The sequence below is a fragment of the Somniosus microcephalus genome, chromosome 23 (assembly GCF_052327205.1).
Source record: "Somniosus microcephalus isolate GS21.2 chromosome 23, FLI_Smic_1.0, whole genome shotgun sequence".
NCBI lineage: Eukaryota > Metazoa > Chordata > Chondrichthyes > Squaliformes > Somniosidae > Somniosus > Somniosus microcephalus.
Genome location: NC_141009.1, coordinates 47,669,260 through 47,695,988, shown reverse-complemented (window position 1 = coordinate 47,695,988; position 26,729 = coordinate 47,669,260). Strand labels below are relative to the sequence as shown.

At 45.1% G+C, this 26,729-nt stretch overlaps 1 protein-coding gene across 1 annotated transcript in view; it reads left to right on the top strand.

The window, feature by feature from the left end:
* Positions 1-26,729, top strand: part of brinp1 (bone morphogenetic protein/retinoic acid inducible neural-specific 1) — a 465,818-nt gene that overhangs the window by 412,981 nt on the left and 26,108 nt on the right. The window contains exon 6 of the mRNA XM_085965843.1: positions 22,970-23,206. Coding sequence (XP_085821969.1) covers positions 22,970-23,206 — 237 coding nt within the window. The remainder of the gene's footprint in view (positions 1-22,969; positions 23,207-26,729) is intronic.

Genomic DNA, 26,729 nt, shown 5'->3' with positions numbered 1-26,729 from the left:
CTCAAGTTTACGGAGGGTAGAACATGGGCAGCCAGGAGTACATTGGAATAGTCAAGTCTAGAGGTAACAAAGTCATTACACCCCTGCTCCCTGGCTCTCTCCTCGAATCCTACCACCATCCTCCATATATTCAGAAGCCTCCTAAAATTTCTCATTTTTTGCTGTGCTTTTGGTCCACCACTTAATTCATTTCCAGCTTTCTTTTTTCCCCGTCTCACTTTGGCTTTGTATCCACATTTTTACTCCAATCTGTTAGGCGCACTGATGTCTTTCTGTACATGAGGAGTGGTGTAGAAATGTAAGTTTTCGTTCTAATTACCTTAAAACTTGCCCTTTACTGAAGCCTCCTGACCTGATTATATTTTCCACCATCTCCCGTGAAAGAAAGCCCTTTCATTTCCCATAGACCTTCACCAACACCACCATTGCTAAGTCCCCCACCATTAACATCTTGGAGGTAACCATTGATCAGAAGCATAACTGGACCAGCCATACCGTTACTACAAGAGTAGGGCAGAGGCTTGGTATATTGCATTGAGTAGCTCGCCTTCTGGTCACTCAAATGCTCGCCACCATCTACAAAGTTCAAGTAAGGAGTGCATTGGAATACTCATCACTCCGCACCAAAACAGCTCAAACCACTGTCACGCAGGACATTCTCTATGACTATGTTATTCCTCCTCAACATGGTCAATCACACCATCCTGTTCCAATGCTTCTCCTTTGTAGTTCAACTTGGTGGAACTGTCCCTACTTGGTTCCACTGTTAGCTATTTAATTGTAGCCAGGTCACCTCTAGCAATAGGTTCTGTCTGCACCCTAGCACTGTCACTTTGATGTCAATTATTGACAACAACATCTGCAGACTTGGAGTCAACATCCAAATGTACAATGATGATACCCAACTCTACCTCTCCACCATCTATCTTAACCCCACTGCTGCCTCTGTGCTATCAGATTTACTGTCCAATATTCAGCTTGATATTGGAAAGTTCAAAGGTACTATGCCCTAACAAACTCTACCCCTTTACAATAGTAAAATACTGCAGATGCTGGAAATCTGAAATAACAGAAAATGCACGGATGCTGCCTGACCTGCTGAGTGTTTCCAGCATTTTCTGTTGTTATTTCAAACTCTACCCCCTGCCTGCTGACTCCATCCCCCTTCCTGACCACTATTTCAGATTGAATCAGACTGTTAGTAACTTTGGCATCCTGCTTGACCTGGAGTGGAGTTTCTGACCCCAGATCTTTCCCACCACCAAGATTTCCTACTTCTATTTCCACAACATTGGCCAGGTCTGCCTCTACCCCAGCCCATCTGCCATTGGAACTCTCATCCCTATCTTTGTGACTTCCAGGCTTGGCTTTTTCGATGCCCTCCTGGATGGCCTCCCATTCTTCACCCTCCATAAACTTCAGCTCATCCAGAACTTCACTTCCTGAATCCTACCCCGAACCAAGTCCCAGTTGCCCATCCACCCTGACCTCACTGACCTAAATTAGCTCCCGGTCCCCCACCAGCTCCAATTTAAAATGCTCATCCTTATGTTTATCTGATTGTTCTTTTGTGCAGCTGCCTTCTTTCAGATCCCTAGGTACCTCACTCTTGGAATTCTCTCACTCTACTCCTATGGCTCTCCACCTCCCCCTCTTTCTTTAAGACTGTCCTTAATGCCCACCTCTCTTTGATCAGCCCTCCTAACATTTCCTCCTTTGGCTCGGTATCCGTTTCTCCTTGCATCTCTGTGAAGCACCTTGGGACGTTCCTCTATGTTAAAGGCACTGTATAATTGCATGTCATAGTTCTTCTTGTGACATAGTATAACCTTTCACTTTCAAGAGATTATGGGGGCAAAATTGGGTGCCTTTATGACTCCCGTTAGCGCCTCCAGGCAGCACTAATGGGGCTCAAATGGCTTTGCGACCGGGCGCGGCGTTAACATCGACTCCCGCCATATTCGGCGGGTGTTTTGCGGTGGCGCTGCAGCGTTGCACCCCCGATCTCCTTCGCCCAGAAATCATGACATCATCGCCATGCGCATCGCCCCGAACCCAAAATTGACTTCTACCCGTTGCAGCAGCACCGGTCAAAAACACCAACAGCTGCAGGAGGCGTGCATCAGGCAGCCGGCCACTTCGGGGGGGTAATGATTAAAGGGGAGGTGGCCGAGATAAGTAAAAAAAAAATTACCTTTCCTGTTCCTGTTTTTTTTCGTGGGTTCTTGACCGTGGTCTGCTTGAGTGATGGGCTGATCGCGCGGGATCGCGGCTGCCTTGGTGGCCCAGGTAGGTATTTTTTCTATTGCACAGCCTGCCGCGATGGCCCTTCCCTTTAAGGGAGGGAAGGCGCCTTTGAATGCGGCAGGGCTGCACGGCCCAGTGTGCAGCGCTGCTGAAGTCTCCGTCCCGCCTGCTGCCAATTACGCTCTAAGAAGGAAGTGTGCATTTGATTTAATGCTCCGCTTCCTTCTTAGAACATAAGAACATAAGAACATAAGAAATAGGAGCAGGAGTAGGCCAATCGGCCCCTCGAGCCTGCTCTACCATTCAATAAGATCATGGCTGATCTGATCCTAACCTCAAATCTTCTATCACTCTCCATTCCACCCGAACCCATGTGATCTCCCGGGAGAGGCGAAAAACCAGATAAAAAACCCAATGACCAATTTGGGAGAAAAAATCTGGGAAATTCCTCTCCGACCCATCTAGGCGATCGAAACTCTTCCAGGAGATCACTTGGAGCGCAAACGGCGAATTTTTCAGAAGTTTGAAATCGTTAGCGCCTGGCGTTAACATTTAAAAATTAGCGCCCCACATGGGGCGATAGTGAATTTCTCCCCCTATGTTTTGTCACAATTGGTAATCATGCGGTGTAACTCAGTGGGTGTATCCATGTCCACTATTACATCCATCACTTCCAGAGCAATGAATCTAAATCTATACTTCATGGTAGAACAGAAGTGTAGAACTGATTTGAGAGCTGACATCTTGAGGTTCAGTCGACAGTTCAAAATATCTGCCTTACTTTATAATGACATCAGAGCCACCCACAATGATTTCAGCCTGATAAACATTGCTTGGTATCCATCATGCTGTCTATAGTTGTCAAATTGTTGGTGCAGTATCACATCACAGATTCCTCCACCAGTATTGGCAGTTAAAAGGGCAACATTCCTCTAGTAATGTTACAGAAGCTATTTGGAAACTTACTTTCTCTTTGTTTAATAAATAGAGAATATTGTGGCATCATTGACATGGCAAAAACAATGGGCCAGATTTTGCCTTCAGTGGCGAACTGTTACACTTGTCTTGCCCATAGAATTTTTGTGGGCTTTTGCACTGGACGTTCCAATCAGCCAACTATCAAAAAAGTGTAGTGCCTTCTACAGGGGATCTCTGACCTGTGTGAACAGGATAAGCAATGGTGTATCTCCTTAACCAATCAGATTGAGGAGTTGTTACTGAGCAGCGCAGAGTCTGAACCAGGAAGTGTCAGTTAGAATAGTTAATTCAGTGTCAAATCAAGTGAAATAAAGAGGGGGAAAGAAGATTGCTTTAAGAGAGAGAGATAAAAGAGACAGAAAGAGAAAGTAAAAAAAAATGTATTTAAACTTTTTTTATTTTTTTAATTCTCCAGCGATAATTAAAATCTGAAAGAATGAGACTCCACTCTTGTTAAAGTTACTTTGTAGTGCCAGAGAGGTTGATTGGCAGTAATTAAGACATGGCATGTTGTTACAAATTTACTTACACTGGAATGGACAAGTTCTAATTTTTTCTGGCGAGTTTAGTGCATATCTATGAGGTAAGTACAGCAACTTCACGCCGTTCCATGTATTTCAATGGCAAGTCTCTCGGCAAGATATCATTCTCACACAGCTTTTGGAGGAGCCGGGCATCTTGGACAGCAACTTTCTGACCTTCGCGTTTAACTGTGCATGCACGGCCACTGGAGGTTACTGTCGATTTACACGTTAATAACGGTGAGCACTGTTAGCCACACCGTTATTTCCACCACAAAAATCCAGCCCAATATTATCTTAATTCACCAGCAGTGAAAGGGTGCCCTGCTCAGATAAATGCTTTCTATCCCGAGATGGAGATGATTTCCCTTTAAGGAAAAGGTGCAAGAATAATTCAGTGCAAAGACATGACTGGGTGTATTATGCGGTGTTTATAGACCAGTTGTATATAGCTTGATTTCAAAGCAGTGCCTCAGTGCTGCTGCCAATAATTGTTTTGAAAACAGACTGCACACACCAGCATTGGAGTAAATATAGTTAACAGCTACATCTGATAAATAAGTACATTTGCCACAGGGAAAATGCTTTGAAAATCAGACTGTAATTGTCTTGCAGTTAGTGGTTTCTTCTCAAAATGATTTAATATAAGTTTTGGCAACCTATTTGTTTGATAAGTAACTTTGGCCTGTATTACCTGTCTCCTCCCTTTTGAAATAATTTGTTTCTTGTCTTCTTGATTCGTCACCCCTTCCCCTTGCCACAAAAACAACATTCATTAACCAAGAGGCAGGTGGGTAATCTGGTCACATACCTTTGCCAATGCCCTACCTCTCCATAAAATGCTGAGTCCTTGTTTGGATATGATTCTGCTGGGCACCCTCAGTATCTTAGGCCATTATTCAGCTGTGAGCTTTGACAGTGAGAACAACCCTCCGAGAGCTCTGCGTTCCTCCAACTCTGGCCTCTTGTCCATCATCCCCACTTCCTTCACACCAACATTGGCGGCCATGTATTCAGCTGTCTAGGCCCTAAACTCTGGAATTCTACCCCTAATCTTCTCTGCCTCTCTCTCTGCTCCTTCAAGACCCTCCTTAAAACCTAACTCTTTGACCAAGCTTTTGGTCACCTGCCCTAACATTGGCTTGGTGTCAATTTTTGTCTGATTACGCTCCAGTGAAACGTGTAGGGGGGGCATCTATTACCTGGTTTATGGTAACATACCTGGCCAGCAGCCTTTTTGCCTGCTGCACTGTAAACCAATTTTAACAGCGGTTCCGAATCGCTACCCCACCTTTCAGTTCTGACTGGAGGACTTACAATTAATGATGTTAAAGCGGACAATTGGTTTGGATATGAGCAAAGTCAAAATTTATTAAACTAAAGAACCATAATCACATATAAACTGTACCACACGAACGCAGTAAATGCAGTAAAACTATATAACAAGGGGGTACAGACGGCAAAAACGAGGGATACAATGGCTACAATGTTATTTAAACAATCTTAGCAATTCCCTTAAATCACCACCCCAAACTCCTTGCTAGGTTGTCTTGTTGAGGAGTCAGAACACTCTGCTCACCTGTGGTCCAGTGAAGTAAAAAGAGGGCAGATAGCTTCTCAGTAGCTATCTTTATACCTGTGTGCTGCTGCCGTTCTGTCTGGAAAAATTCCCGCCTAAAGTTCCAGTACACAAACAAAAGGACTGTGATTGGTTGCTGAATTGCTTGTTTAAACATAGCCAGCCATAATTGGCTTTGGGTCAAGTGGGCAACTCCTGACCTCCCTGCTTTGATTGACAGGTCTTTCATGCTCCTGCCGTTCTGTCTGGCCAGTACATAAAAAAAGGACTGTGATTGGTTGCTGAATCATAGCCAGCCATAACAACCTGTCTCTGTGGCCTCGGGTCAAGTGGGCAACTCCTGACCTCCCTGGTTTCATTGACAGGTCTTTCACACAAACACATTACAAGCTGTAAACCTCTGTGTTTGACCGGGCTCAAAAGCACAAGTTTTAATCAAGATATTCTTCTCAATGTGTGTGAATACTTCCATGAATTTCCTCGATTCCGTTGTAGTCCAGCTCAGCCCAGCTCAGCAGTCTTTCGTGGTTCTGAGCATGCTTTAAAACATTGATCTGACCCAGAGGCAATTCAAAACACATAAATCTTCATCCACGATGTGGACCAATGTTTCTCTTGTTTTCAGGGGAATTTTGCGAAACTCCTACAAACGCCTTAGGACCTTTTGCTACATTGAAGGCGCTATATAAATGCGTTGTTGTTGCTGTTGAGTTTCAATGGGCTATGCAGCTACTGAGACATGGCAGTCAAGCCTAATCCTGCCCCCACACAACAACCAATCATGTGCTTCCAGTAAGTAATATTGGACATAGAAACATAGAAGATAGGAGCAGGAGAAGGCCATTCGGCCCCTCGAGCCTGCTCCGCCATTCAATGCGATCATGGCTGATCATCCAAACTCAGTACCCTGTCCCTGCTTTCTCCCCATATCCCTTGATCCCTTTAGCCTTAAGAAATATATCCAACTCCTTCTTGAATATATTTAATGAATTGGCCTCAACTGCCTTCTGTGGTAGAGAATTCCACAGGTTCACCACTCTCTGGGTGAAGAAATTCCTCCTCATTTCTGTCCTAAATGGCTTACCCCTTATCCTTAGACTGTGACCCCTGGTTCTGGACTCCCCAACCATCGGGAACATCCTTCCTGCATCTAGTCTGTCCAGTCCTGTCAGAACAATGATCATGAACAACAAATAGTCCCCTTCCCTGACCCAGGCCTGCAAACGGTAATTGTTGCATTCTCTACGAGCAGGCCGGGCAAGATCAACTACCTCAGCACAGACCAAGGATCAAACTCGCTCCTCTGTATGGTTCAGCTACTCTGTTGAGCCATCGGCAAGCTGACCTTTGCCAACGTCAGGTGATCCTCACTGACCTTCTCCTCAATTTTTCTCTCTCTTCCCCCCCCATGTGGATGTGTCTTCCTTTTCCTAACTAGCTCCTCCTGCTAGGTATTGTGCATTACGAACAGGCTTCAGACAAAAGACTTCTCACGTGCCCAATTCTAGGCACCACACTTTAGGAAGGATGTCAAGGCCTTGCAGAGGAACTTTACTAGAATGGTACCAGGGATGAGGGACTTCAGTTATGTGGAAAGACTGGAGAAGCTGCAATTGTTCTCCTTAGAGCAGAAAAGGTAAAGGGGAGATTTAATAGAGGCGTTTAAAATTATGAAGGGTTTTGATAGAGTAAATAAGAAGAAACTGTTTCCACTGGCAGGAGGGGAGTAACCAGAGGACACAGATTTAAGGGAATTGGCAAAAGAGCCCGAGGGAAGATGAGGAGAACTATTTTACACAGTGAGTTGTTATGATCTGGAATGCACTGCATGAAAGTGTGGTGGAAGCAGATTCGATAGTAACTTTCCAAAGGGAATTGGAGATATACTTGAAAAGGAAATATTGATAGGGCTATGGGGAAAGAGCAGGGGAGTTGGATTAATTGGATAGCTCTTTAAACGAGCCAGCACAGGCACGATGGGCCACACGGCCTTCCTCTGTACTGTATGATTCAATGTATTGAATTCTATCTGGACAGTGCTGTACTTCACAGTTGAAAAATACTCAACAGGGCAGTATTTGCATGGTGAACAAGGAACTACACAAACACAAAAGCATCAAAAGGTAAGAGGAATATCCTTTAAGATCAAGTCAGATTTGATTTCTTTCCCTTGACTGTTAATATGCTGAGAGCTCTGCCTCCCTCCAGTGTGAAAACCCACAGTAACAGCAGCATTCGTATTCAATTATAGATGGAAAGCCTCTCTCATTGGGCTATGTAGGCTGAGTCTGTGGAAATCGGACCTGCACACATCAGTCCCTTCTGTGTTTCCTCAGCGTTTTCGTAAGACCCGAACTATTTTAAGACCATTTGGTCACCAGAGAGCAGAGCAATGCTGCAGAAATTGGCGTAACTATTGATGATGTGGTTTGAAACCAAAATACTTATCAGCATTTTGAACTATTTAATGGGTATTCTGTTTCAGGCAACCAAATCAATTCTAACAAGGTATGTCGGGGGTAAAATTAAGTTGCAGCAGTTTTTGCAACTTAGCCGAAGGTGACATGGAAAGAAAATGGCTTTTTCCTTTCTAATATTAGGTGGAGGAATCGTTTACACAGTTAATAATCAGCAGTTTGTTCAACTGATAGCTTGTCGGGCTACTTTATTGGAACTGCACCTAGCTTTGGTCTCTGAGATTAATCAGCCCATTATTTCTTTGGGAAGCTTATTATTTAGCTGCAGTTTATTTGTGGGAGCCGGTTATTGACGTTAGGCAGAATTTAATTTCCTGGTGCATAATATCAAACTCATTGTTGAAAAACCCCGGGAGCAGCCAGTGAAAGTCAAGGTCAAGGCGGCACATTGGCTCTATGATCAATGCCCTTAAGCTCTGGCAGCTCAGCTTTCAGTGCAGCCCAAAGGGAAGGATCATTCCAGCTCTGCATGTGTAAGGCTTCCTTAGCCTGAAAGCACACAAGCTTTGTTACAGCAGCACATTGTATTCCATGCTCCAACTAGCCCAATGCGAGAACGTGAATGAAAGTTCAATAGGAGTTCAATAGCAACGGCAAGGCTACCTTGCTGAGGCCACATTGTGGTGTCTCTGAGTAATGTGATGGGTCCATTAACCCACACCTTGTAACGAACAATAATTTCAACTGCTATGCTCAAACCCCATTATTGAGTTACTCCTGTTTGGTGTGACCACATATCTTAGGTGGTAGCCAGCACCCAATGTGACTGAATGGATTTCAAGTCCTTTCTGTTGTGTTCTACATCCTGTCAGTATAGGGTGCAGTGTGCAACTTTTTCCTGCTCTTCATCAGGCTTGATTCAGCTTGTTGAGAGTTGCCATTATTGATATTGGCCAATATGGTTTGCTTCATCTTCATTGAAGATTTGAGATGACAAGTGTTGAGGAGGCCAACATTAGGTGAACCCAGCTGCTGTTCCAAACCTGACAAACTTTCGTGCAGTGGTTTACCATTTACTTTCAAAATTTGTACTTAGGAGCAATTCTTTTGTGTGCTGATCGTGGTGCAATGCAATTATTTACTTTGGTCCCAGTGTCAGCTTTGAGCATTCCCCCATCAGGGACAAAGAGTCAAACATTTTTTCCCCTGACTCGACAATATATCTCAGCAGCAATCTCCAAAAAAAAGGGCAGCTTGTGCTGCATCTGTTATCTTTGTGCATCACGGAGCAAGAATGCCATTTTTGAGACAATTTGCATCAAATCACAGGCTTCTGTGCTGCAGAATCACAACTATCCGGATCTGCCAAAGCTAATTTTACATTTTACTCTTCAAGCGATCCAACAATATTCAAACTACAGTTATAGAGGCAAATAAATTCACTGCATCTCCCAGTTCCCATTATTACCTCATTTTTTAATAAAAATTAAATAGCTGTAGTCTGAACAGATTATCTTGGAGAAAGTACCATAGTACATACAAGGCTTGTGTAGTCTTGGTAAAAGATTTTTATTTTGTTCGGTGTCAGTTCATTTTCATTCAATGTGACAGCCCCAGGAAAGAACGTGATAAGGAATCGATGTAATGTTGCAGTATTGATTAGTGAATGGAGCAAGTGAACTATTAAATGGTTATCCTCTAACCAGCGCCCCCCCCCACCCCCAGACCAAACCCACTCCTTGTTGCACAATAAGGCTGTCAGTAAGTGCAATTGTAATAAAGGTAGGTAGACTATTCTGCCCTTGCAGCGCGTTCCTATGCAGAGCTAGACAGGTAGCTAACAACTTGATATCTTCCCATAAAAATCACAAGGCTTGACTTTTCTTGTAAACTTTACTGAAAGATTCTTATTGTGAAACTGAAATACAATACAGAAATGGAAGCACACATTAGTACACAAGCACATAACTGATATGCATACACAAATTTAGGTAAGCCTGAGCAACACAGTACATTTGGCATGTAACTTACCAAAACACGTGGAAACACAGCTTACTGTGAATATACATTTAGCAAACTGAAAGGCATTCTCTTACATTCACTTTAAATTAGTCCTGTACATAGTGCATCAAATACAGCTACAAGTTAACCAGCTAGACAGAGAGCGAGCACTTCATGGCTAGCTGTGTAAGTTTGCTTACAGAGAAAAGTTACAAACTAAACATTTTCTGCAAAATATAGTGTACACTAATCATCTATAACATTCTCAAGTACTTACAGACAAATAGTGTCCAAGGCCGGAGCGTAACAAGAAAATAACTTCCCAGGCCATATGTCGAGCTGCAAGTCTGTGATATACAGTAGTTTACTTTACTGCGCTTTACTGCACTTGCTAGGTACCAAATATCCACTAGGTGGTGGCACACAATGGAAATCGACCCAAATTACTCAAACCCCTGAATTAACTGAAAAACTAACATAAATTCCTAAAGAAAGGCAGCACACTCCCCGCTTGGTACAATTCCATTGTACCACTACAGATACAAAATAAAACCTAAAGAAAACGTCCTTTGGCTGCAAACATACTCAGAATCCTTTCTCTAGATTTCTTCAGAAAGGAGGACTATGATCTCTGAGACTGGCCTCAGAAACACTTTGACGGTCCCCTCCTTGACAATCTTCACCTTCACCTTGCGGACCCTCTTGTCCCTGCTCGGCAGAGTTTTGACAACCAGTCCCACTGGCCATTCATTTCTGTGTGCTTGGCTGTCTTTCAGCAAGACAACATCTCCCACTTTGACATTTGGCTTGTCTTCTGTCTATTTCCTACGGCTCTGTAGGGTGGACAAATACTCTCCTCTACATCTCTTCCAAAAAGTGTCTGCAAGACACTGGACTTGCTTCCACTGCTTCCCGTGCAGCTCAGCCATGTCGAAGTTTCCAGAGGGGGCTGAAATAACACTCATCTTTTGAGTCAGGAGCATCGCTGGGGTGAGGACTGCAGGCATGTCTGGGTCGGTGGACACCGGCACCAGGGGTCTTGCATTCATAATCGCCATGACTTCAGCCATCAGAGTGCTCAAGACGTCATGTGTGAGACGAGTGGGTCCCGTCCGAAGCAGCATAGCATCCAGAATACGCCTGGCAACACTGATGAGCCTCTCCATGATTGTTAGGAAAGCTTTGTCGTCCACGGATAGTGCTGGCTTGTCATCATCCTTGGACCTTTCAAACACTGAGCATCCTAGGCTGTCTGTGCTCACAGTGAGGCCTGCCTCTTCCTCACAGGCAGAGGAGGTTGACCTATGATGCTGCGTCATGCCATCGTAGTCTTCCATTGCCTGGATCCTGTTTGGGCATGGGCTGAGAAAGGATGTGCGACCATTGTGCAACACGTTTGCTTTATAGACGTTGACATCCACTGGTTTGTGGACTGTTCCCAGGCAAACTCCACCCACGAGGACCCATCCCAGGTCAAGCCGCTGCGCATAAGGAGCATTGTGGGGCCTGTTGATTTGCTCATGCACCTTGTGCACCCTTAAGATGTCTCTTCCCAAGAGCAGGAGGATTGGAGAGTCCGGTTCCACAGCTAGAATCTTGCTGGCAACTGGCTGTAGGTGGGGCTGATGGCGTGCGACCTCTGGGGAGGGAATTTCCGTCCTATCATCTGGCATCATGTCACACTCAATTAAGGTGGGGAGGGGAAGCTGTAGTTTCCCATCCATGGACTCGATCATGAAGTTGCCAACTCTCCTACCTGTAGTCTCTGTTGTCCCTGAACAGGTTTTTAGTGTGTACGGAGCTGCGCTGGCCTTGACTTCAAAGAGATTGAAGAATTCTGTCTTCGCTAGAGACTTGTTACTTTGCTCATCAAGCACTGCATACATCTTGATTGCCTTCTCCTTTCTCTCTGCAGGATATGCTTTAACCAAGCAGATTTTGGAGCATGAGCGTGGGCTGCTTGCATTTCCACAAACCTCTGTACACTTGGAGGTGACTGAAGAAGATGCGCTTTCGCTTTGCTCCCCGCTATCCTCTTTGTCAACCGCAGCACTCTCGGTGGTCGAAGGAGGAGGACCTGGATGCAGGGCTGCGATGTGTTTTTCACTGTTGCACTCGAAGCACTTGATTGTCGCCTTGCAGTCTTTTGCCATGTGCATAGTCGACCCACAACACCTGAAGCAGATGCGATTCTCTTTCAGGTATGATTTGCGCTCATCAATAGGCTTGCCTCTAAAGCTTCGACACTTTGAGTGGGTGGGGCTTCTTGTGTATTGAACACTGACGGTCTGGGTCATCCACTTTATTCCCAGCAGAACTGAATTGGTTGACTGAGGGTTCGGCTGGAACATCTGTTTTGTGCATGCTCACAGAGGCTTTGTTGCTGTACTTTGTGGGTTTCTCTGTTCTCGAAGGAGCGTGACTGCTGGAGGTGGAGAAAGTGAAACTTGGATCATTCCTCACCTTTGCCTGTTGTTGGACGAACCTGGAGAAGAGAGAGAAGGGAGGAAATGCTACTACGTAGTCCTCCTTGTACTTGGATCCCTTATCTATCCATTTCTCTTGAAGGTTGTAGGGGAGCTTCTCCACTATTGGGTTTACCCCATGAGCTGTATCCAAATACGAGAGGCCGGTCAGGTAACCTTCTCCCTTGGCACATTCCAGTTCGAGGAGAATGTCACCCAGTTCTCGAAGCTCGACATTATCTTTGTTGGTTAGCTTCGGAAAGTCCTCAATCTTCTTAAGCAGTGCATGTTCAATGACTTCTGGTGTCCCATAGCAGTCTTCGAGACATTGCCAAACCAGGTTGAGGCCTGCTGTGGAATTGCGGACGTGCGCTGAGCGAATTCTCCTCGCCTGTTCTGACGACTCAGCTCCGAGCCACTTTGTCATCAAATCTAGTTCTTCTCTGGCTGACAGATTCAAGTCCTTGGTGGTACTCAGGAAGGACGCTTTCCATGACCAATAATTTTCAGGACGGTCATCAAATTCTAGAAGACCTGAACTTAACAATTCTCAGCGGATGAGGTACCTAGCGAGGTCTTGTGCACCTTGTGGCTCGGGTGAGGACTGCTTGGCTGGATTGGACGAGTGCTGTGGAGGTCTCTGCAGGTAAGTCTTACTTGTTTCTTCTCTTTTAAGCTCAGTGTCTCCGAAAACAGGCTGTTTGTTACTGTGGTGAGTAGCTGGTTCTGCGTCAAGATACCTGGATGTTTCCTTGAAGAACAATTTGGAGTGTTGTTGGACATACTCACTTGTACGTTGCACTGGACTGAGGGGCTGTTCTGGAACATATGGGTCATGGCTGTGCTCCCTGCCTTCATTCTCACCTTCTTCATAAGCTGCAGCTTCAGCGGCAGCGGCAGCTCTCTGGCTTTGGAGAATGTGGAGACTGGCGTCGAGGTCAGCTCTCTGCTTCATCACACTAGCGTCGAGGTCAGCTCTCTGCTTCATCACACTAGCGTCGAGGTCGGCTCTCTGCTTCATCACACTAGCTTCATTTTCAGCGAAGGACAATTGAGCCTGGGCAGCTTTTGCCTTGGCATGTGCTTTGGCGGCTGCAGAAGCTGTCGATGACGATGGTCTGCTGGACCGCCGAGATGATCTAGAGGATGCTTTAGAGGACTGTGGCTTGGCATCATTTGCTCGAAGAGGCTCATGCTTCTCGGTTGGCTGGTCGACGTCCTCTATGGTATATTGTCTTCCTGAGCGTAGACTCATGGTAGCTAAGTGGTATCTTCTTGTGCTTGAGCCCGCTGTGCTGTTGTCTTTTCACTATTCTGCCCTTGCAGCGCGTTCCTATGCAGAGCTAGACAGGTAGCTAACAACTTGATATCTTTCCATAAAAATCACAAGGCTTGACTTTTCTTGTAAACTTTACTGAAAGATTCTTATTGTGAAACTGAAATACAATACAGAAATGGAAGCACACATTAGTACACAAGCACATAACTGATATGCATACACAAATTTAGGTAAGCCTGAGCAACACAGTACATTTGGCATGTAACTTACCAAAACACATGGAAACACAGCTTACTGTGAATATACATTTAGCAAACTGAAAGGCATTCTCTTACATTGACTTTAAATTAGTCCTGTACATAGTGCATCAAATACAGCTACAAGTTAACCAGCTAGACAGAGAGCGAGCACTTCACGGCTAGCTGTGTAAGTTTGCTTACAGAGAAAAGTTACAAACTAAACATTTTCTGCAAAATATAGTGTACACTAATCATCTATAACATTCTCAAGTACTTACAGACAAATAGTGTCCAAGGCCGGAGCGTAACAAGAAAATAACTTCCCAGACCATGTGTCGAGCTGCAAGTCTGTGATATACAGTAGTTTACTTTACTGCACTTGCTAGGTACCAAATATCCACTAGGTGGTGGCACACAATGGAAATCGACCCAAATTACTCAAACCTCTGAATTAACTGGAAAACTAACATAAATTCCTAAAGAAAGGCAGCACATATACACTGAATGATTTATGGTGCAAATGCATCACCCGCTCTTTAAAAATGTCTATGTTTTATTAAACAATCTTTTGTAGGGCTATACACTTTCTGTCCAAAACCATTACTTTCTGTTGTCATGATTTCTGCTCCTGCTTTTGTGTCAGCGCTTAACATTGCAAATTGTTATGTCAACATTTCCCATTCAATTTTTATATGTCAACTGTCACAATATAGTTGCAGGCTCTGGCCACTAGGAAGGTCTGTGGAGCGAGTTTCTGAAATCTCCAACCCTCCCTCTATCACTATCAAAAAAGACCTTATTCATCAACTAGCAGTCGGAACACCGCGAGCAATTTTCTAATATATAAAGAATGTAATTAACTTGAGCATTCTTTTATTAAGTTCAGTCTTTCTGATGGGTGATGATTATTGGACAGTAGTTTTATTGATGCAGGGAATTGGGCTCAGTGGACTTGCTGACTCAGAAAATTTTGAAGAAATGGAATTAGCACATGCATTTGAACTTAAAGCACCCGAGGTCATTGACTATCTGTTGTGCTGTGCCGCTCCCTCCTAATTAAGTTCAGGGACTTTGATCCCCACTCCCCCAAACACATCTTGAAGAATTGTTAATTACTCTTTGCATGAAATTAATTATTTAAAAAGACAACATAAAAAGGTGGTATTAAAATGAGTTAATAGTTCTTAATGAACTGTTGGATTTATTTTGAAGACTGATTGATGGTGGCCTCCAACTTCAACTTCTAAGGTGTGCTCTCTGCTGTAAATGTATCATCAATGTCTGTTTAATATAGTGTATAGACACACCAGCTTTCCAAGTTCACTGATAATCATATGATTTGATTGTGTCATTCCAGGTTAGAATCATAGAATTATAGAATCTTACAGAGCAGAAGGAGGCCATTCATCCCATCGGGCCTGTGCCGGCTCTTTGAACGAGCTATCCAATTAGTCCCATTCCCCTGTTCTTTTCCCATAGCCCTGCAATTTTTCCTTTTCAAGTATTTATCCAATTCCCTTTTGAAAGTTATTATTGAAACTGTTTCCACCTTCCTTTCAGGCAGTGCATTCTAGATCGTAACAACTCGCTGCGTAAAAAAAATTCTCCTCATCTCCTCTCTGGCTCTTTTGCCAATTACCTTAAATCTGTGTCCTCTGGTTACCGACCCTTCAGCCAGTGGAAACCATTTCTCCTTATTTACTCTATCAAAATGCCTCTATTAAATCTCCCCTTAACATTCGCTGCTCTAAGCTTCTCTAGCCTCTCCAAAAAACTGAAGTCCCTCATCCCTGGTACCATTCTAGTAAATCACCTCTGCACCCTCTCCAAGACTTTGACATCCTTCCTAAAGTGCGGTGCCCAGAATAACACAATACTCCAGCTGAGGCCTAACCAGTGATTCATAAAGGTTTAGCAAAACTTCCTTACCTTTTTACTCTATGTCCCTATTTATAAAGCCAAGGATCCAGTATGCTCTTTTAACATCCTTATCAATTTGCCCTGCCATCTTCAAAGATTTGTGTCCATGCACCCCTAGGTCTCTCTGTTCCTGCACCCCTGCGCTTACATAGCGCGCCTGCCATTGTGCTGTGGGCCCGCGTGGGATTCCGATCCTGGGCCTGCTCCAGCTGCCGGCTGTGCAGTGCTTGCGTATCCCAGGGGCGCAGTTAGTTCGAAGCGTCCCCTGGGATCACATGGGCCATGGAGAGCCAATCGGAGCAGGGAATCTCTACTCATAGATTTGACAGGAAGACCTGTCAAATCTATAATAGAGATCGGCCCCAAAACCTAACTAAAACTTCAAATACATTTTTTTTTTTAAATCACATTTTTAAAATAACTATAAATTACATAAATTAACTATTTTAAACAAAAATTTAAATTTTTGAAAAATTACTTAAAGTTTTTAACGGGGCTAAAAATAAACTTACGTTTCTTTAAAGTATTTTAAAATGATAAACCTGTGGAAAAAATGTTTTAATTTTACTTAATTAACCTCTTACCCTGTTAAAAGCAGGCCTTGCGACTGCTTTTTTCACGCGCAGCTGCTGGAGACTTACCCGCACGGAGAAACCTGTAAAAAAAATCAGAAGTTCCAGGCGTACATGCTGCCTCTCTGGGGCACGCGTTTGATCTGTGAATCCCTTCCTTCAAAGGAACGGAAGTTCCAGTTTCCAGCGCATACATAGTGCATGCACAAAACCGGCACTTTCGTTGGCCTTACGCGTGAGTACACAGCGCGTACTCACCCGCGGGGACCCGAATTTCTGGCCCATGGTCTCTCCTGATTCTTCCTTCCAAAATGCTTCACTTCACACTTCTCTGCTTTAAATTTTATTTGCCATGTGTCTGCCTATTTCATCTATGCCTATGTCCTTTTGAAGTCTGTTACTATCCTCCTCACATTTTACTATTTTTCTGAGTTCCGTGTCATCTGCAAACTTTGAAATTGTGCCCTTTATACCCAAGTCCAGGTCATTAATATATATCAGAAAGAGCAGTGGTCCTATTACCAACCTCTGGGGAACACATCTGTACTCTTCCTTCCAGTCTAAAAAACACCAGTTCACCACCACTCGCCGCTTTCTGTCCCTTAGCCAGTTTCGTATCCACACTGCCACTGCCCCTTTAATCCCAATTTTGCTGCAATTTTGCTAAAATGTCAATTATGTGGTACTTTATCAAACACCTTTTGAATTTTCATACACACAACATCAACCATACTGCACTGAATCAAGTTAGTCAAGCACAATTTGCCTTTAATAAATTTATGCTGGCTGTCATTTTCAAGTGGCAGTTAATTTTCTCTCGGATTATAATCTGACAATGTTTCTGCATCATTGGCATTAGGATGACTGGCCTGTATTTGCTGGGTTCACCCCTCTCTCCTTTTTTGAACAGTGATGTAACATTTGCAATGCTCTGACACCACTCCCATATCTAAAGATGATTGGAAGATTGTGGCCAGAGCCTCCGCTATTTCCACCCTTACTTCCCTGAGCAACCTAGGATGCATCCCATCTGAACCATGTGACTTTGAGCACTGCCAACCTTTTAAGTAGCTCCTCTTTATTTTTATCCCATCCAATTTATCTACTAACTTCTCCTTTACTATGATATAGGCAGCATCCTCTTCTTTCATTTAGCACCTCGGCCATGCCCTCTGCCTCACCCTAATTTGCCCCACCCTTCCTTTGCCTATCCTTTTACTATTTATGTTTATAAAAGACTTTAGTGCCCCTTTTATGTTACCCGATAATCTATTCTCAGACACTCTTAATTCCTTTTGCAGTTCTCTGCACCTTCTGTATCCAGCTTAGTTCTCTATTGTATTATTAACCTGACATTTATGGACTGGGGTTTGGAACCCACCATCTTCTAAATTGAAAGTGAGATCTTACCAACTGAGCCAAGCTGACACTAGAGAAAGAGGGTCCATTAACATCCCCTATTAGGTAAAACAATTTTTTTTTTTGAGGGGGGGCATTCTTGTGTGTAATTTTTTATTTGTTTGTTAATGCTAACAAAGCTGACAGCAACCCATGCAGACTATCCTACCTCCTCTATTCTGGGAGGAACTGAGGTATTGAAGGCAACACAGGGGAGCCTTGAGGAGGACAAATGACACTGTTATATAAATTAGGAAAACAAATTGCCATTTTATTAGTTTGGATTGTTCTGGAAAATGGGGGCAATTAGGCTTCCATCCAAAAATATCAAGTTATAACAAAAGAATCTCTGAAGCCTTGCAGCACAGGAAGGTCGCAGGTTTGGTCCCTGGTCTTTAGGTATTGAATTGTTACTTTAGAGTTCATCTATTGGTGTTTGAGTAGCTTTATTACTATGATGATATTCATGCTCCTGTTGCCATCGCAGTCCATTTGCTGAAAGCAAGGCACGAGTTTGACTGAACCTGCCAGCAGTGGAAGAGTTAAAAATGGAGGGAAAATATTTTGTCATTCGAGACATGCTCCTTTTGAAGCAATCTCTTATTTCTTTTTTGACCTGACTGTTCACTGTGAACCTGAAGAATGAAGGCACTCCAATGCTATGCTTCTGGCTAATCAAAATAATTATATTTTTCCCACAAGCTCCCAGCGACACTATTTCTTTGAGAGGAAGATTTACAATTTCTATTGCATACAGAGAGTGGGAAAGTAGCCTGCAAAAAAAATACATACAGCTGTGCCTGCCCCAGAGCGATTACACGGCTGTGATCTCACCCTTGGGTTCTGCTGACGTTATAACCCACAAGGGAAAAGTTCCAGCGGTCTGTAACTATTCTCCCCTGGCCCCTGCACATGCGCACTTTCCAGGGTGGATCATTGGATGGTGATCGGCAGCAGGAATCTAGTCTGTGTTTTCCCTACCCCCTTCCGAATCCAGGACAGCTGAGGCTAAATGTAGCAGACCTAGAGTCGTCCCTTCTGAGGTGAGCGAGCTAGCACTAACTACAACAACAACAACTTGCATTTATACAGCTTCTTTAACATAGTAGAACTGACCAAGGCGCTTCGACGGAATGCTGTCAGGACAAAATGTTGTCACCAAGCCACAGGAGATATCAGGACAGGTGACTAAAAGCTTGGCCAAAGAGGTAGGTTTTTAACAACAACAACTTGCATTTAAAAAAGCACCTTTAACATAGTAAAAGGTCCCAAGGCACTTCACATGACCAGAATCGGACAAAGTTTGACTAAAACCAGCGGCCAAACCAAGTACACTCCTAATCTGGACGGCTCACTCACCTGCTAGATGGCATTCTTACCAGCAAGCTGTCAGGCAAGCTGTTGTCCCTAAGCTTATTGGTTGAGGCGTCAGGCTCCAAGTCTCAGTCATTTTTCTCTGATAGCATCTGAAAACGTTTTTGGTAAAGCCCCTTTTTCAGAACTGTTAAATCAACGCAGTTCTGGCAAAGGGTCTCAACTCAAAAGATTACCCTGTCTTTCCTCTTCTCAGAATGCGGTGGAGTTGCCACTCATTTGCAGCTGTTTCTGGTTTTTTTTTATAACAGGAGATATATTTGGACAAAGAAAGCCCTTCAACCCATTGATTCTCATCCTTCCAAAATACCATCCTACCATTTTGCCACTGCAGTGTCTAGCTTGTTCCATAACTGAAGTCCAGTAGCCGTGGCTTCAGCTTCAACCAACCCATTTCAGTTGTCCATCATCCTCGGTGCAAAGATAGAGTTCCCCACACCTGCCCGAAACTTGATCTTCCTTACCCTGAAGCTAGTTTATCTAATGGGTGGAACAATTACATGAAGATCTGATCAAGGTGTTAAAATGATTAAGTGCGACCTATTTGTTGCTGTTGGGAAGAGCTTTTTCTATCATTTTTCATAACTTACAACGAGAGTGTACAATAATTTGATGTGTGATGCTGCCTTCGCTGATTAAACTTGTGATCTAAATACCGAACGATAATTGGGATTTAATCTGCACTTAAACAAAAGCAAAATCCTGCGGATGCTGGAAATCTGAAATGAAAGCAGAAAATGCTGGCCAACACTCAGCAGGTCAGGCAGCATCTCTGGAGAGAGAAACCGAGTTAACGGAGGGGGTTTAACCCCCCCAAAAGGACAGGTGGGTTGGGGGCGGGTGGCAGGTCAAAATTTTTAATTTCTGAAACCAGACCCCAACCCACCTCCAGCTGCCTATTTCTGGTTTTAATGGAGGTGGGCGGCCAATCCGCTCTCAGGAAGCGGGTTGGTCAGTAAAATCTTTTAAGGGGACTGCGTGCCCCCATTTTACCTACATTTTTATTTTGAACCAATGTTGGCCAGGTTTCCTGCTCCTTGGGAATCCCAGCCGGTAAAATGAGGAGAGACAGGCTGGATCCATGAGGTAAGTGCATTTACAGCACTGCTTGTGGGTGAGGAGTAGCAGGATGACTTCCCCCACAGCCGCCCCCCAACCATCTTACCACTTTACACACCCCGCGATCGGACCCCGTGACGTCTGACTCCCCCCTGCGATCCTTGACTGCTCACCCACCCACGATCTCTGACTCCCCCCACCTCCCCGTACCATCTCTGACTGCACCCCCCACCCCGCGATCCCCTACTGCTCCACCACCCTGCGATCCCCAACTCCCCCCTCCCAACCCCGCGATCTCCAACTGCCCCACCCCCACGTTCTCCGACTGCCCCCACTGTGCGAAGTCCGATTCCCACTGCAATCGCCACATCCCCTCCACCATCCCCCACCCCCCCACACCCATGATCTCCGACTCACCTGCCATCTGCTCACTGGCTGCTTTCCCGCCTGTCAATCTAGTTGGCTGTCGAGTTTTGGAAACTTTAGAAAAGTTTAACAACAGGTCCTACTGTTAAATTTGATAGGACCTGCAGGAAACCCGGACTTCCCATCCGCAAATCCACCACCACCTTGCCCCCGCCGCCCACCCGGCTCCGCCAGCCTGCTCTCCTCCCGGCTCCAAGTAAACATCAGCTACATTGGATGGTGATCTGCAGCGGAAACCCAGTCTGTTCCACCCCCCTCCCTAACCTCGGACTACTGAATTATTTTCTGATGAAAGGTAATCGTCCTGAAACTCTGTCTCCCTCTCTCTCCACAGATGCTGCCTAACCTGCTTAATATTTTCCAGCATATTCTGTTTTCAAACTGCACTTGATGACTTGCGAATAGCAGTGTTGGTGGTAATGCGTAAAGATTTATTTTTAATAGAGAAACCACAGGTGAAAGGCCGAGGTCCAAGGTACAGCACAACACCGAGGTTTAAAATTGTAGGAAAGAAGATGAGGTAAATCAGGAAACGATGGTCAGAAGACACCAAAGATGGGTTTTATAACCTTGTGTCTTACAGAAAGAAGGGAAGACTGGAGGAGATGAGGTGTTCCAGTTGAGACGTGTTGGGGAAGTTTGAAGAGGATTTGGTGTAATGACTGTAAAATTCAATGCTGTTTGATATTAGAAATTCTCATCCTTGCTTTCAAATCCCTCCATGGCCTCGCCCCTCCCTATCTCTGTAACCTCCTCCAGCCCCACAACTCTCTGGGATCCCTGCACTTCTCCAATTCTGGCCTCCTGCGCATCCCCGATTTTAAGCGTTCCACTATTGGTGGCCTTGCCTTCAGCTCCCTAGGCCTAAGCTCTGGATTTCCCTCCCTATAACTTTCCTCCTCTCTACCTCTCTCCTCCTTTAAGACGCTACTTAAAACCTACCTCTTTGACCAAGATTTTGGTCAGCTGTTCTAATACCTCCTAAAAGAAACATAGAAACATAGAAGATAGGAGCAGGAGTGGGTCATTCGGCCCCTCGAGCCTGCTCCGCCATTCAATGAGATCATGGCTGATCATCCAAACTCAGTACCCTGTCCCTGCTTTCTCCCCATATCTCTTGATCCCTTTAGCCTTAAGAAATATATCTAACTCCTTCTTGAATATATTTAATGAATTGGCCTCAACTGCCTTCTGTGGTAGAGAATTCCACAGGTTCACCACTCTCTGGGTGAAGAAATTCCTCCTCATCTCAGTCCTAAATGGCTTACCCCTTATCCTTAGACTGTGACCCCTGCTTCTGGACTCCCCGCCATCGGGAACATCCTTCCTGCATCTAGTCTGTCTAGTCCTGTTAGAATTTTATAAGTTTCAATGAGTTATGTGGCTTGGTGTCAAATGTTGTTTGATAATGCTCTTGTGAAGTGCCTTGCGACATTTTACTACGTTAAAGGTGCTATATAAATGCAAGTTGTTGTTGTATCTCATTGCGCTGAATTATGGCCACCACATTGGTGCCTTGTGAAGCTTATTGCTTAGCTGGGACATGCAGCTCACCAACATTACCCGAAAACCCGAATTAAAGTTGCCACATAGCAACAGTACAACTGATTCTATAAAAGTGCCCAGTGAGTGATTTCAGGCTCACCTGTGGGTCTAAGCGATAGTTCTCACATTTCCCTTGGTTTATGTTTCCATATGATCTCCGGCACTGCTTGGTATCCATTATTTGATACTTAAGTTGAGTTGGGAAATAACTTTTAAGGAACAGCTGTCAGAATCAAAGGAACGCAGGTGTAAATGGTCAAGGGTGCATATACCCCACAGTCAGCAGAACCTTCTCTTTCTCCTGCCATGCAGGTCACCAGAGGCTGCTAGGCATCATTGCAGCTTCTGGGATCAGCTAGTGAGGAGTATTGGCTGCGATCCCCATCAGCCCTAATACAGGAAATTCTTGCTCCGAACCTATTCTCGTGTGTTGAGCCAACTAGCAATTCACTCCTCCACCTGCACCATTTTAGTTTTGGTGCAATGTGCACCTCACTTGAACTACCTTCGAGAGAGAGAGAGAGAGATTAATGCGACATATTAAAATTGCCAGGCTGTTAGTCGTCTTAATAACAGCACACTGACAGAAGCAAGCCTATTACACTGCATGCATTAAAACTGTAATAGTGTTCCAGTCAGGACCCGAGTTCTTACATATATAAATAAGCGTCCCCTTACCAAAACAGCATCTTCCTGCAAGCTCAAATTAATCTTTCGAGGCTTTAATTTCTCTGCTCTGTGGCTATTTGTTTCTTGAAATATTCGATCCTTTTGTTGAGCTTAATTGCTCTGAAGAGTTCTGCTGTTAAAGGAGGTGAGGTACTGTTTTGAGCTCTGCACTGGGTAAGCCTACTCACGGCTAAGCTGACCACCCGTTTTGTATTCCGGTGGCAGTGGCTGAATTAAATAAAATCAATAATGCCTTTTCCTTTGCTTCCTGCGCCTGTAGGGCTCCAGGTTGTTCTTCCTGACTACCTGAGGGAGAAGTTTGTGCAGTCAGCCCTGAGCTACATCATGTGCAATGGAGAGGGTGAATACATCTGTAAAAACAGTCAGTGCGCTTGTCAATGTGCAATGGAATTCCCACAGTGCAACTGTCCTATCACCGACATCCAGATCATGGAAAATACATTGGCTGGACTTTCCGAGGCCTGGAATACGGCTTATAAAGGTTTTGAAACGTCAGGTAAATTAAACAAATATTGAGAGTTCTCCTGGGATAAAAATTCACATTTTCAAAAATTCTGTGTTGCACAGCTTAAAGGGGCAGGGGCTATTCGAATAAATACTGTTGCCAGATTCTCACATTGACGGTCCTTTCTGCACTTACTTTAAAAGTTTACCTTTTCATCTCACTTGCCTTAAGTACCCAGCAGCCAGAATGGTGCCCAAACATGTGACATTTCTGGATTTGTTCCAAGAAATGAGCCTTTCCAAAAAAAAACAAGCCCTCAGCAAGTGACGGAGCCTCTTTAATTTAATGACCTCTGCGATTGATGTTTGTCTTTTTCTTTCCTGTTTCAAATGATGTATTGGCTCCAAAGTGCAGTACACAAATCAAGCAAAGCTTGAAGTCCTCTTGTGACTTAGTGGTAAATGCATCAAGTTCGATCCTGTAGTGTATGTACCCGTCTACCTTTAAGGAAACTATTGTATGTAACCGTTCACCTTTAAGAGAACTACTTTAGGTGTGGCACTACTTGTTTGGCTTCTGTATACTGTAATACCGACAGTGACCACACCAGTATATAAGTGTTGTGGCAGGATTGCTGGGGTAGATTCGCCCTGACCTTCGAATAGTAAAGACCTGTTTGTTTGTTACTTCTGAAGTCTGTGTATTTATTAACTGCACAACCCACAGACTTTACAGTGGCGACGAGTCCGATCGTACCCTGCGGCAAGACTACCAAAGCAACTAAAGAGCGTCGAAGAGAGGCAACCGCCCTCGTCGGTCTGCTGGAAGAAAACACGAGGCTGCAGCAATGGAAAAGAGGAAGACTTTAGCAACAAAAGTTTCCATCAGCAACAGGCACTGACTACCCTTCTACCACGGTGCGGAGGAGCCGATCAGCAGGAAACAAGGCGGCCGCGGAGACTGTGAGTAGGGGAAAGTGTAAGGAATATCCGGAGGATAAGGGCTGTGCACTCGACCACGGTCGAGGGGGAGCTGAGCCGGTCAGAAGTCGGGTCCAACGGCGTCGGGTGACAGCCGGACCACGATCGGAGGGAAAAATCCGGGAAGCGACCGAAGCCACGAAGCGCTGAAACCGAGCGTGTGGGAGAGGCAGAGCCGAGCAAAGGAGGCTGCGCGAGAGCCAGCCCAGCGGCTGAACTGTTCTCCGCCAACGGGGTACCCAGCGCCGGTAGAGCCGAACGTGCGGGAGAGGGAGAGAGACAGAGCCGAACAAGGGGAGAGAGACTGTGCGAGAGCCAGTCCAGCGGCTGAACTGTTCTCCACCAACGGGGTACCCAGCACCGGTAGAGCCGAACGTGCGGGAGAGAGAGAGACAGAGCCGAACAAGGGGAGAGAGACTGCGCGAGAGCCAGCCCAGCGGCTGAACTGTCTCCAACGACGGGGTGTACCCAGCGCCGGTAGAGCCGTGCGGGCGGGAGGAAAATACAGAGCCAAGTAAGGGGAGCTGTGCGAGAGCCAGCCAGCGGCTGAACCTGTCCGCTGTGGGGAAAGCGTACCCCTTCCACCAGGAAGAAACGCGGGAAGCCGCCATTAGGCGGTGAAGACAGCAGAAGCGGGAAACCGCCATTGAAGTGGGCGGAGAGAGAAGGAGAGAGCGGGAAACCGCCATTTTCGCGGGAAAAGCCGCCATCTTAAAAAAAAAATACATAATAATTTAAAGAATTACTGGTGTTGTACCCAAAGAAAGGAAGATGCCTAAGTGTGGGGACATCAACAATTTTAATTCTGAGATAGAAGACTGGGCCACGTACGTGGAACGTATAGAGATACATTGTAAGGCGAACAAAATAGCTGAGGATGAAAAAGCTGTAACCTTACTTAACATGATGGGTGCGAAAACATTCGGGTTGTTGAAGCATCTTCTCTCACCAGCTAAACCGGCAGATCAGACTTTCGAAGAGATTGTGGCGGTGCTGAAGGACCACTTGAACCCCACACCGTTAATGCTGGCTGAACGATTCAAATTCTATGCAAGAACGCAGAAGAAAGACGAAAGCAACGCAGAATACTTGGTCGAACTGCGTAGACTAGCGAAATACTGCCAGTTCGGAGGGAATCTGACAGAAGCACTGCGGGACAAGTTCGTATGCGGATTGTCCAAAGAAGGGACGCAGAAGCGACTACTGGAAGAGAACGACATCACACCGGACAGGGCTGTTCTTATAGCTGCATCGCACGAAGCCGCAGCGAAAGGAACGGCGGAAATGCAGCTGAAGGCGGCGGCACTCGGGGTGGACCAAATTACCTCGAATACAACAAAATGCTATCGTTGTGGGAAGACAACACACGACCAGAATCAATGCTGGTTTAAAAACCAAGACTGTAGGAAATGTGGCAAACTGGGTCACATCGCTAAGGTATGCCGGTCAGGGAAGAAGACCAACAACCAAAGGAAGCCACCACAAGAAAAGTACAACAAGGTACACAAGGTGGCTGAGAAGAGTTCAGACGAACAGAATTCAGACTCAGACCCAAACGGCCAGGAACTGGGTAGTCTGAGAATCCACAGTGTGAGTAATGAAGCTGACCGACAAACTATCTGGCTAACGCTACAGATTGAAAAGGTCCGAGTAAAAATGGAAGTAGACACCGGATCGGCGTTGACGGTCATGAATAAGCATGACTATAAAAAGTTTTTCAAGCATATTCCACTACGGGATACGGAACTAGTACTGCAGACATACACGGGGCACAAAGTATTCCCCATCGGAAAGATAGAAGTCAAGGTGAGATACAAGGATAAAGATCACCACCGGTTGGATCTGTATGTGTTGCCTGAGGGAGGTCCACCACTTCTGGGACGGGAGTGGATCCAAAAAATAAAGATGGCCTGGCATTCACTAAACACCATGACGGTGGATGCCGAAAAAGAGGATGTCAAACCGGAACGGTTGTCCAGAATATTGGACGAAGCTAAAGAGGTATTCCAGCCAGGACTGGGAAAGCTGCGAGGAATTAAAGCAAAGGTTAAGATTGCAGAACATGCAAGCCCAAAGTTTTTTAAGGCCAGATCGGTACCCTACGCAATACGACCAGCTGTGGAGGCAGAACTGGAAGAACTTGAACGATCAGGGGTTCTGTCAAAGGTGGGCTGGAGTGAGTGGGCCACGCCCATTGTTCCCGTCATGAAGTCCTCACCAAGTAATAAGCCAGGGGGACCAGGGAAGGTCCGTATCTGCGGAGATTTCAAGATCACAGTGAATCCGGTGCTTCACACGGTTCAATACCTGCTTCCGCGGATTGAAGATATTTTTGCTTCGTTGGCTGGAGGGAAGCATTTCACGAAAATAGACCTGGCTCAGGCATATTTACAGATGGAGGTTGAGGAAGAGTCACGCCAGTACCTCACCATCAACACTCACAGAGGCTTGTACTGCTATAATAGATTGGTCTTTGGGGTAGCTTCGGCGCCAGCAATTTGGCAGAGGGCCATGGAGCAGGTGTTACAAGGAATTCCAAGCACGCAGTGCTACTTAGATGATATCTTAATCACGGGAAAAGATGAGGAAGAACA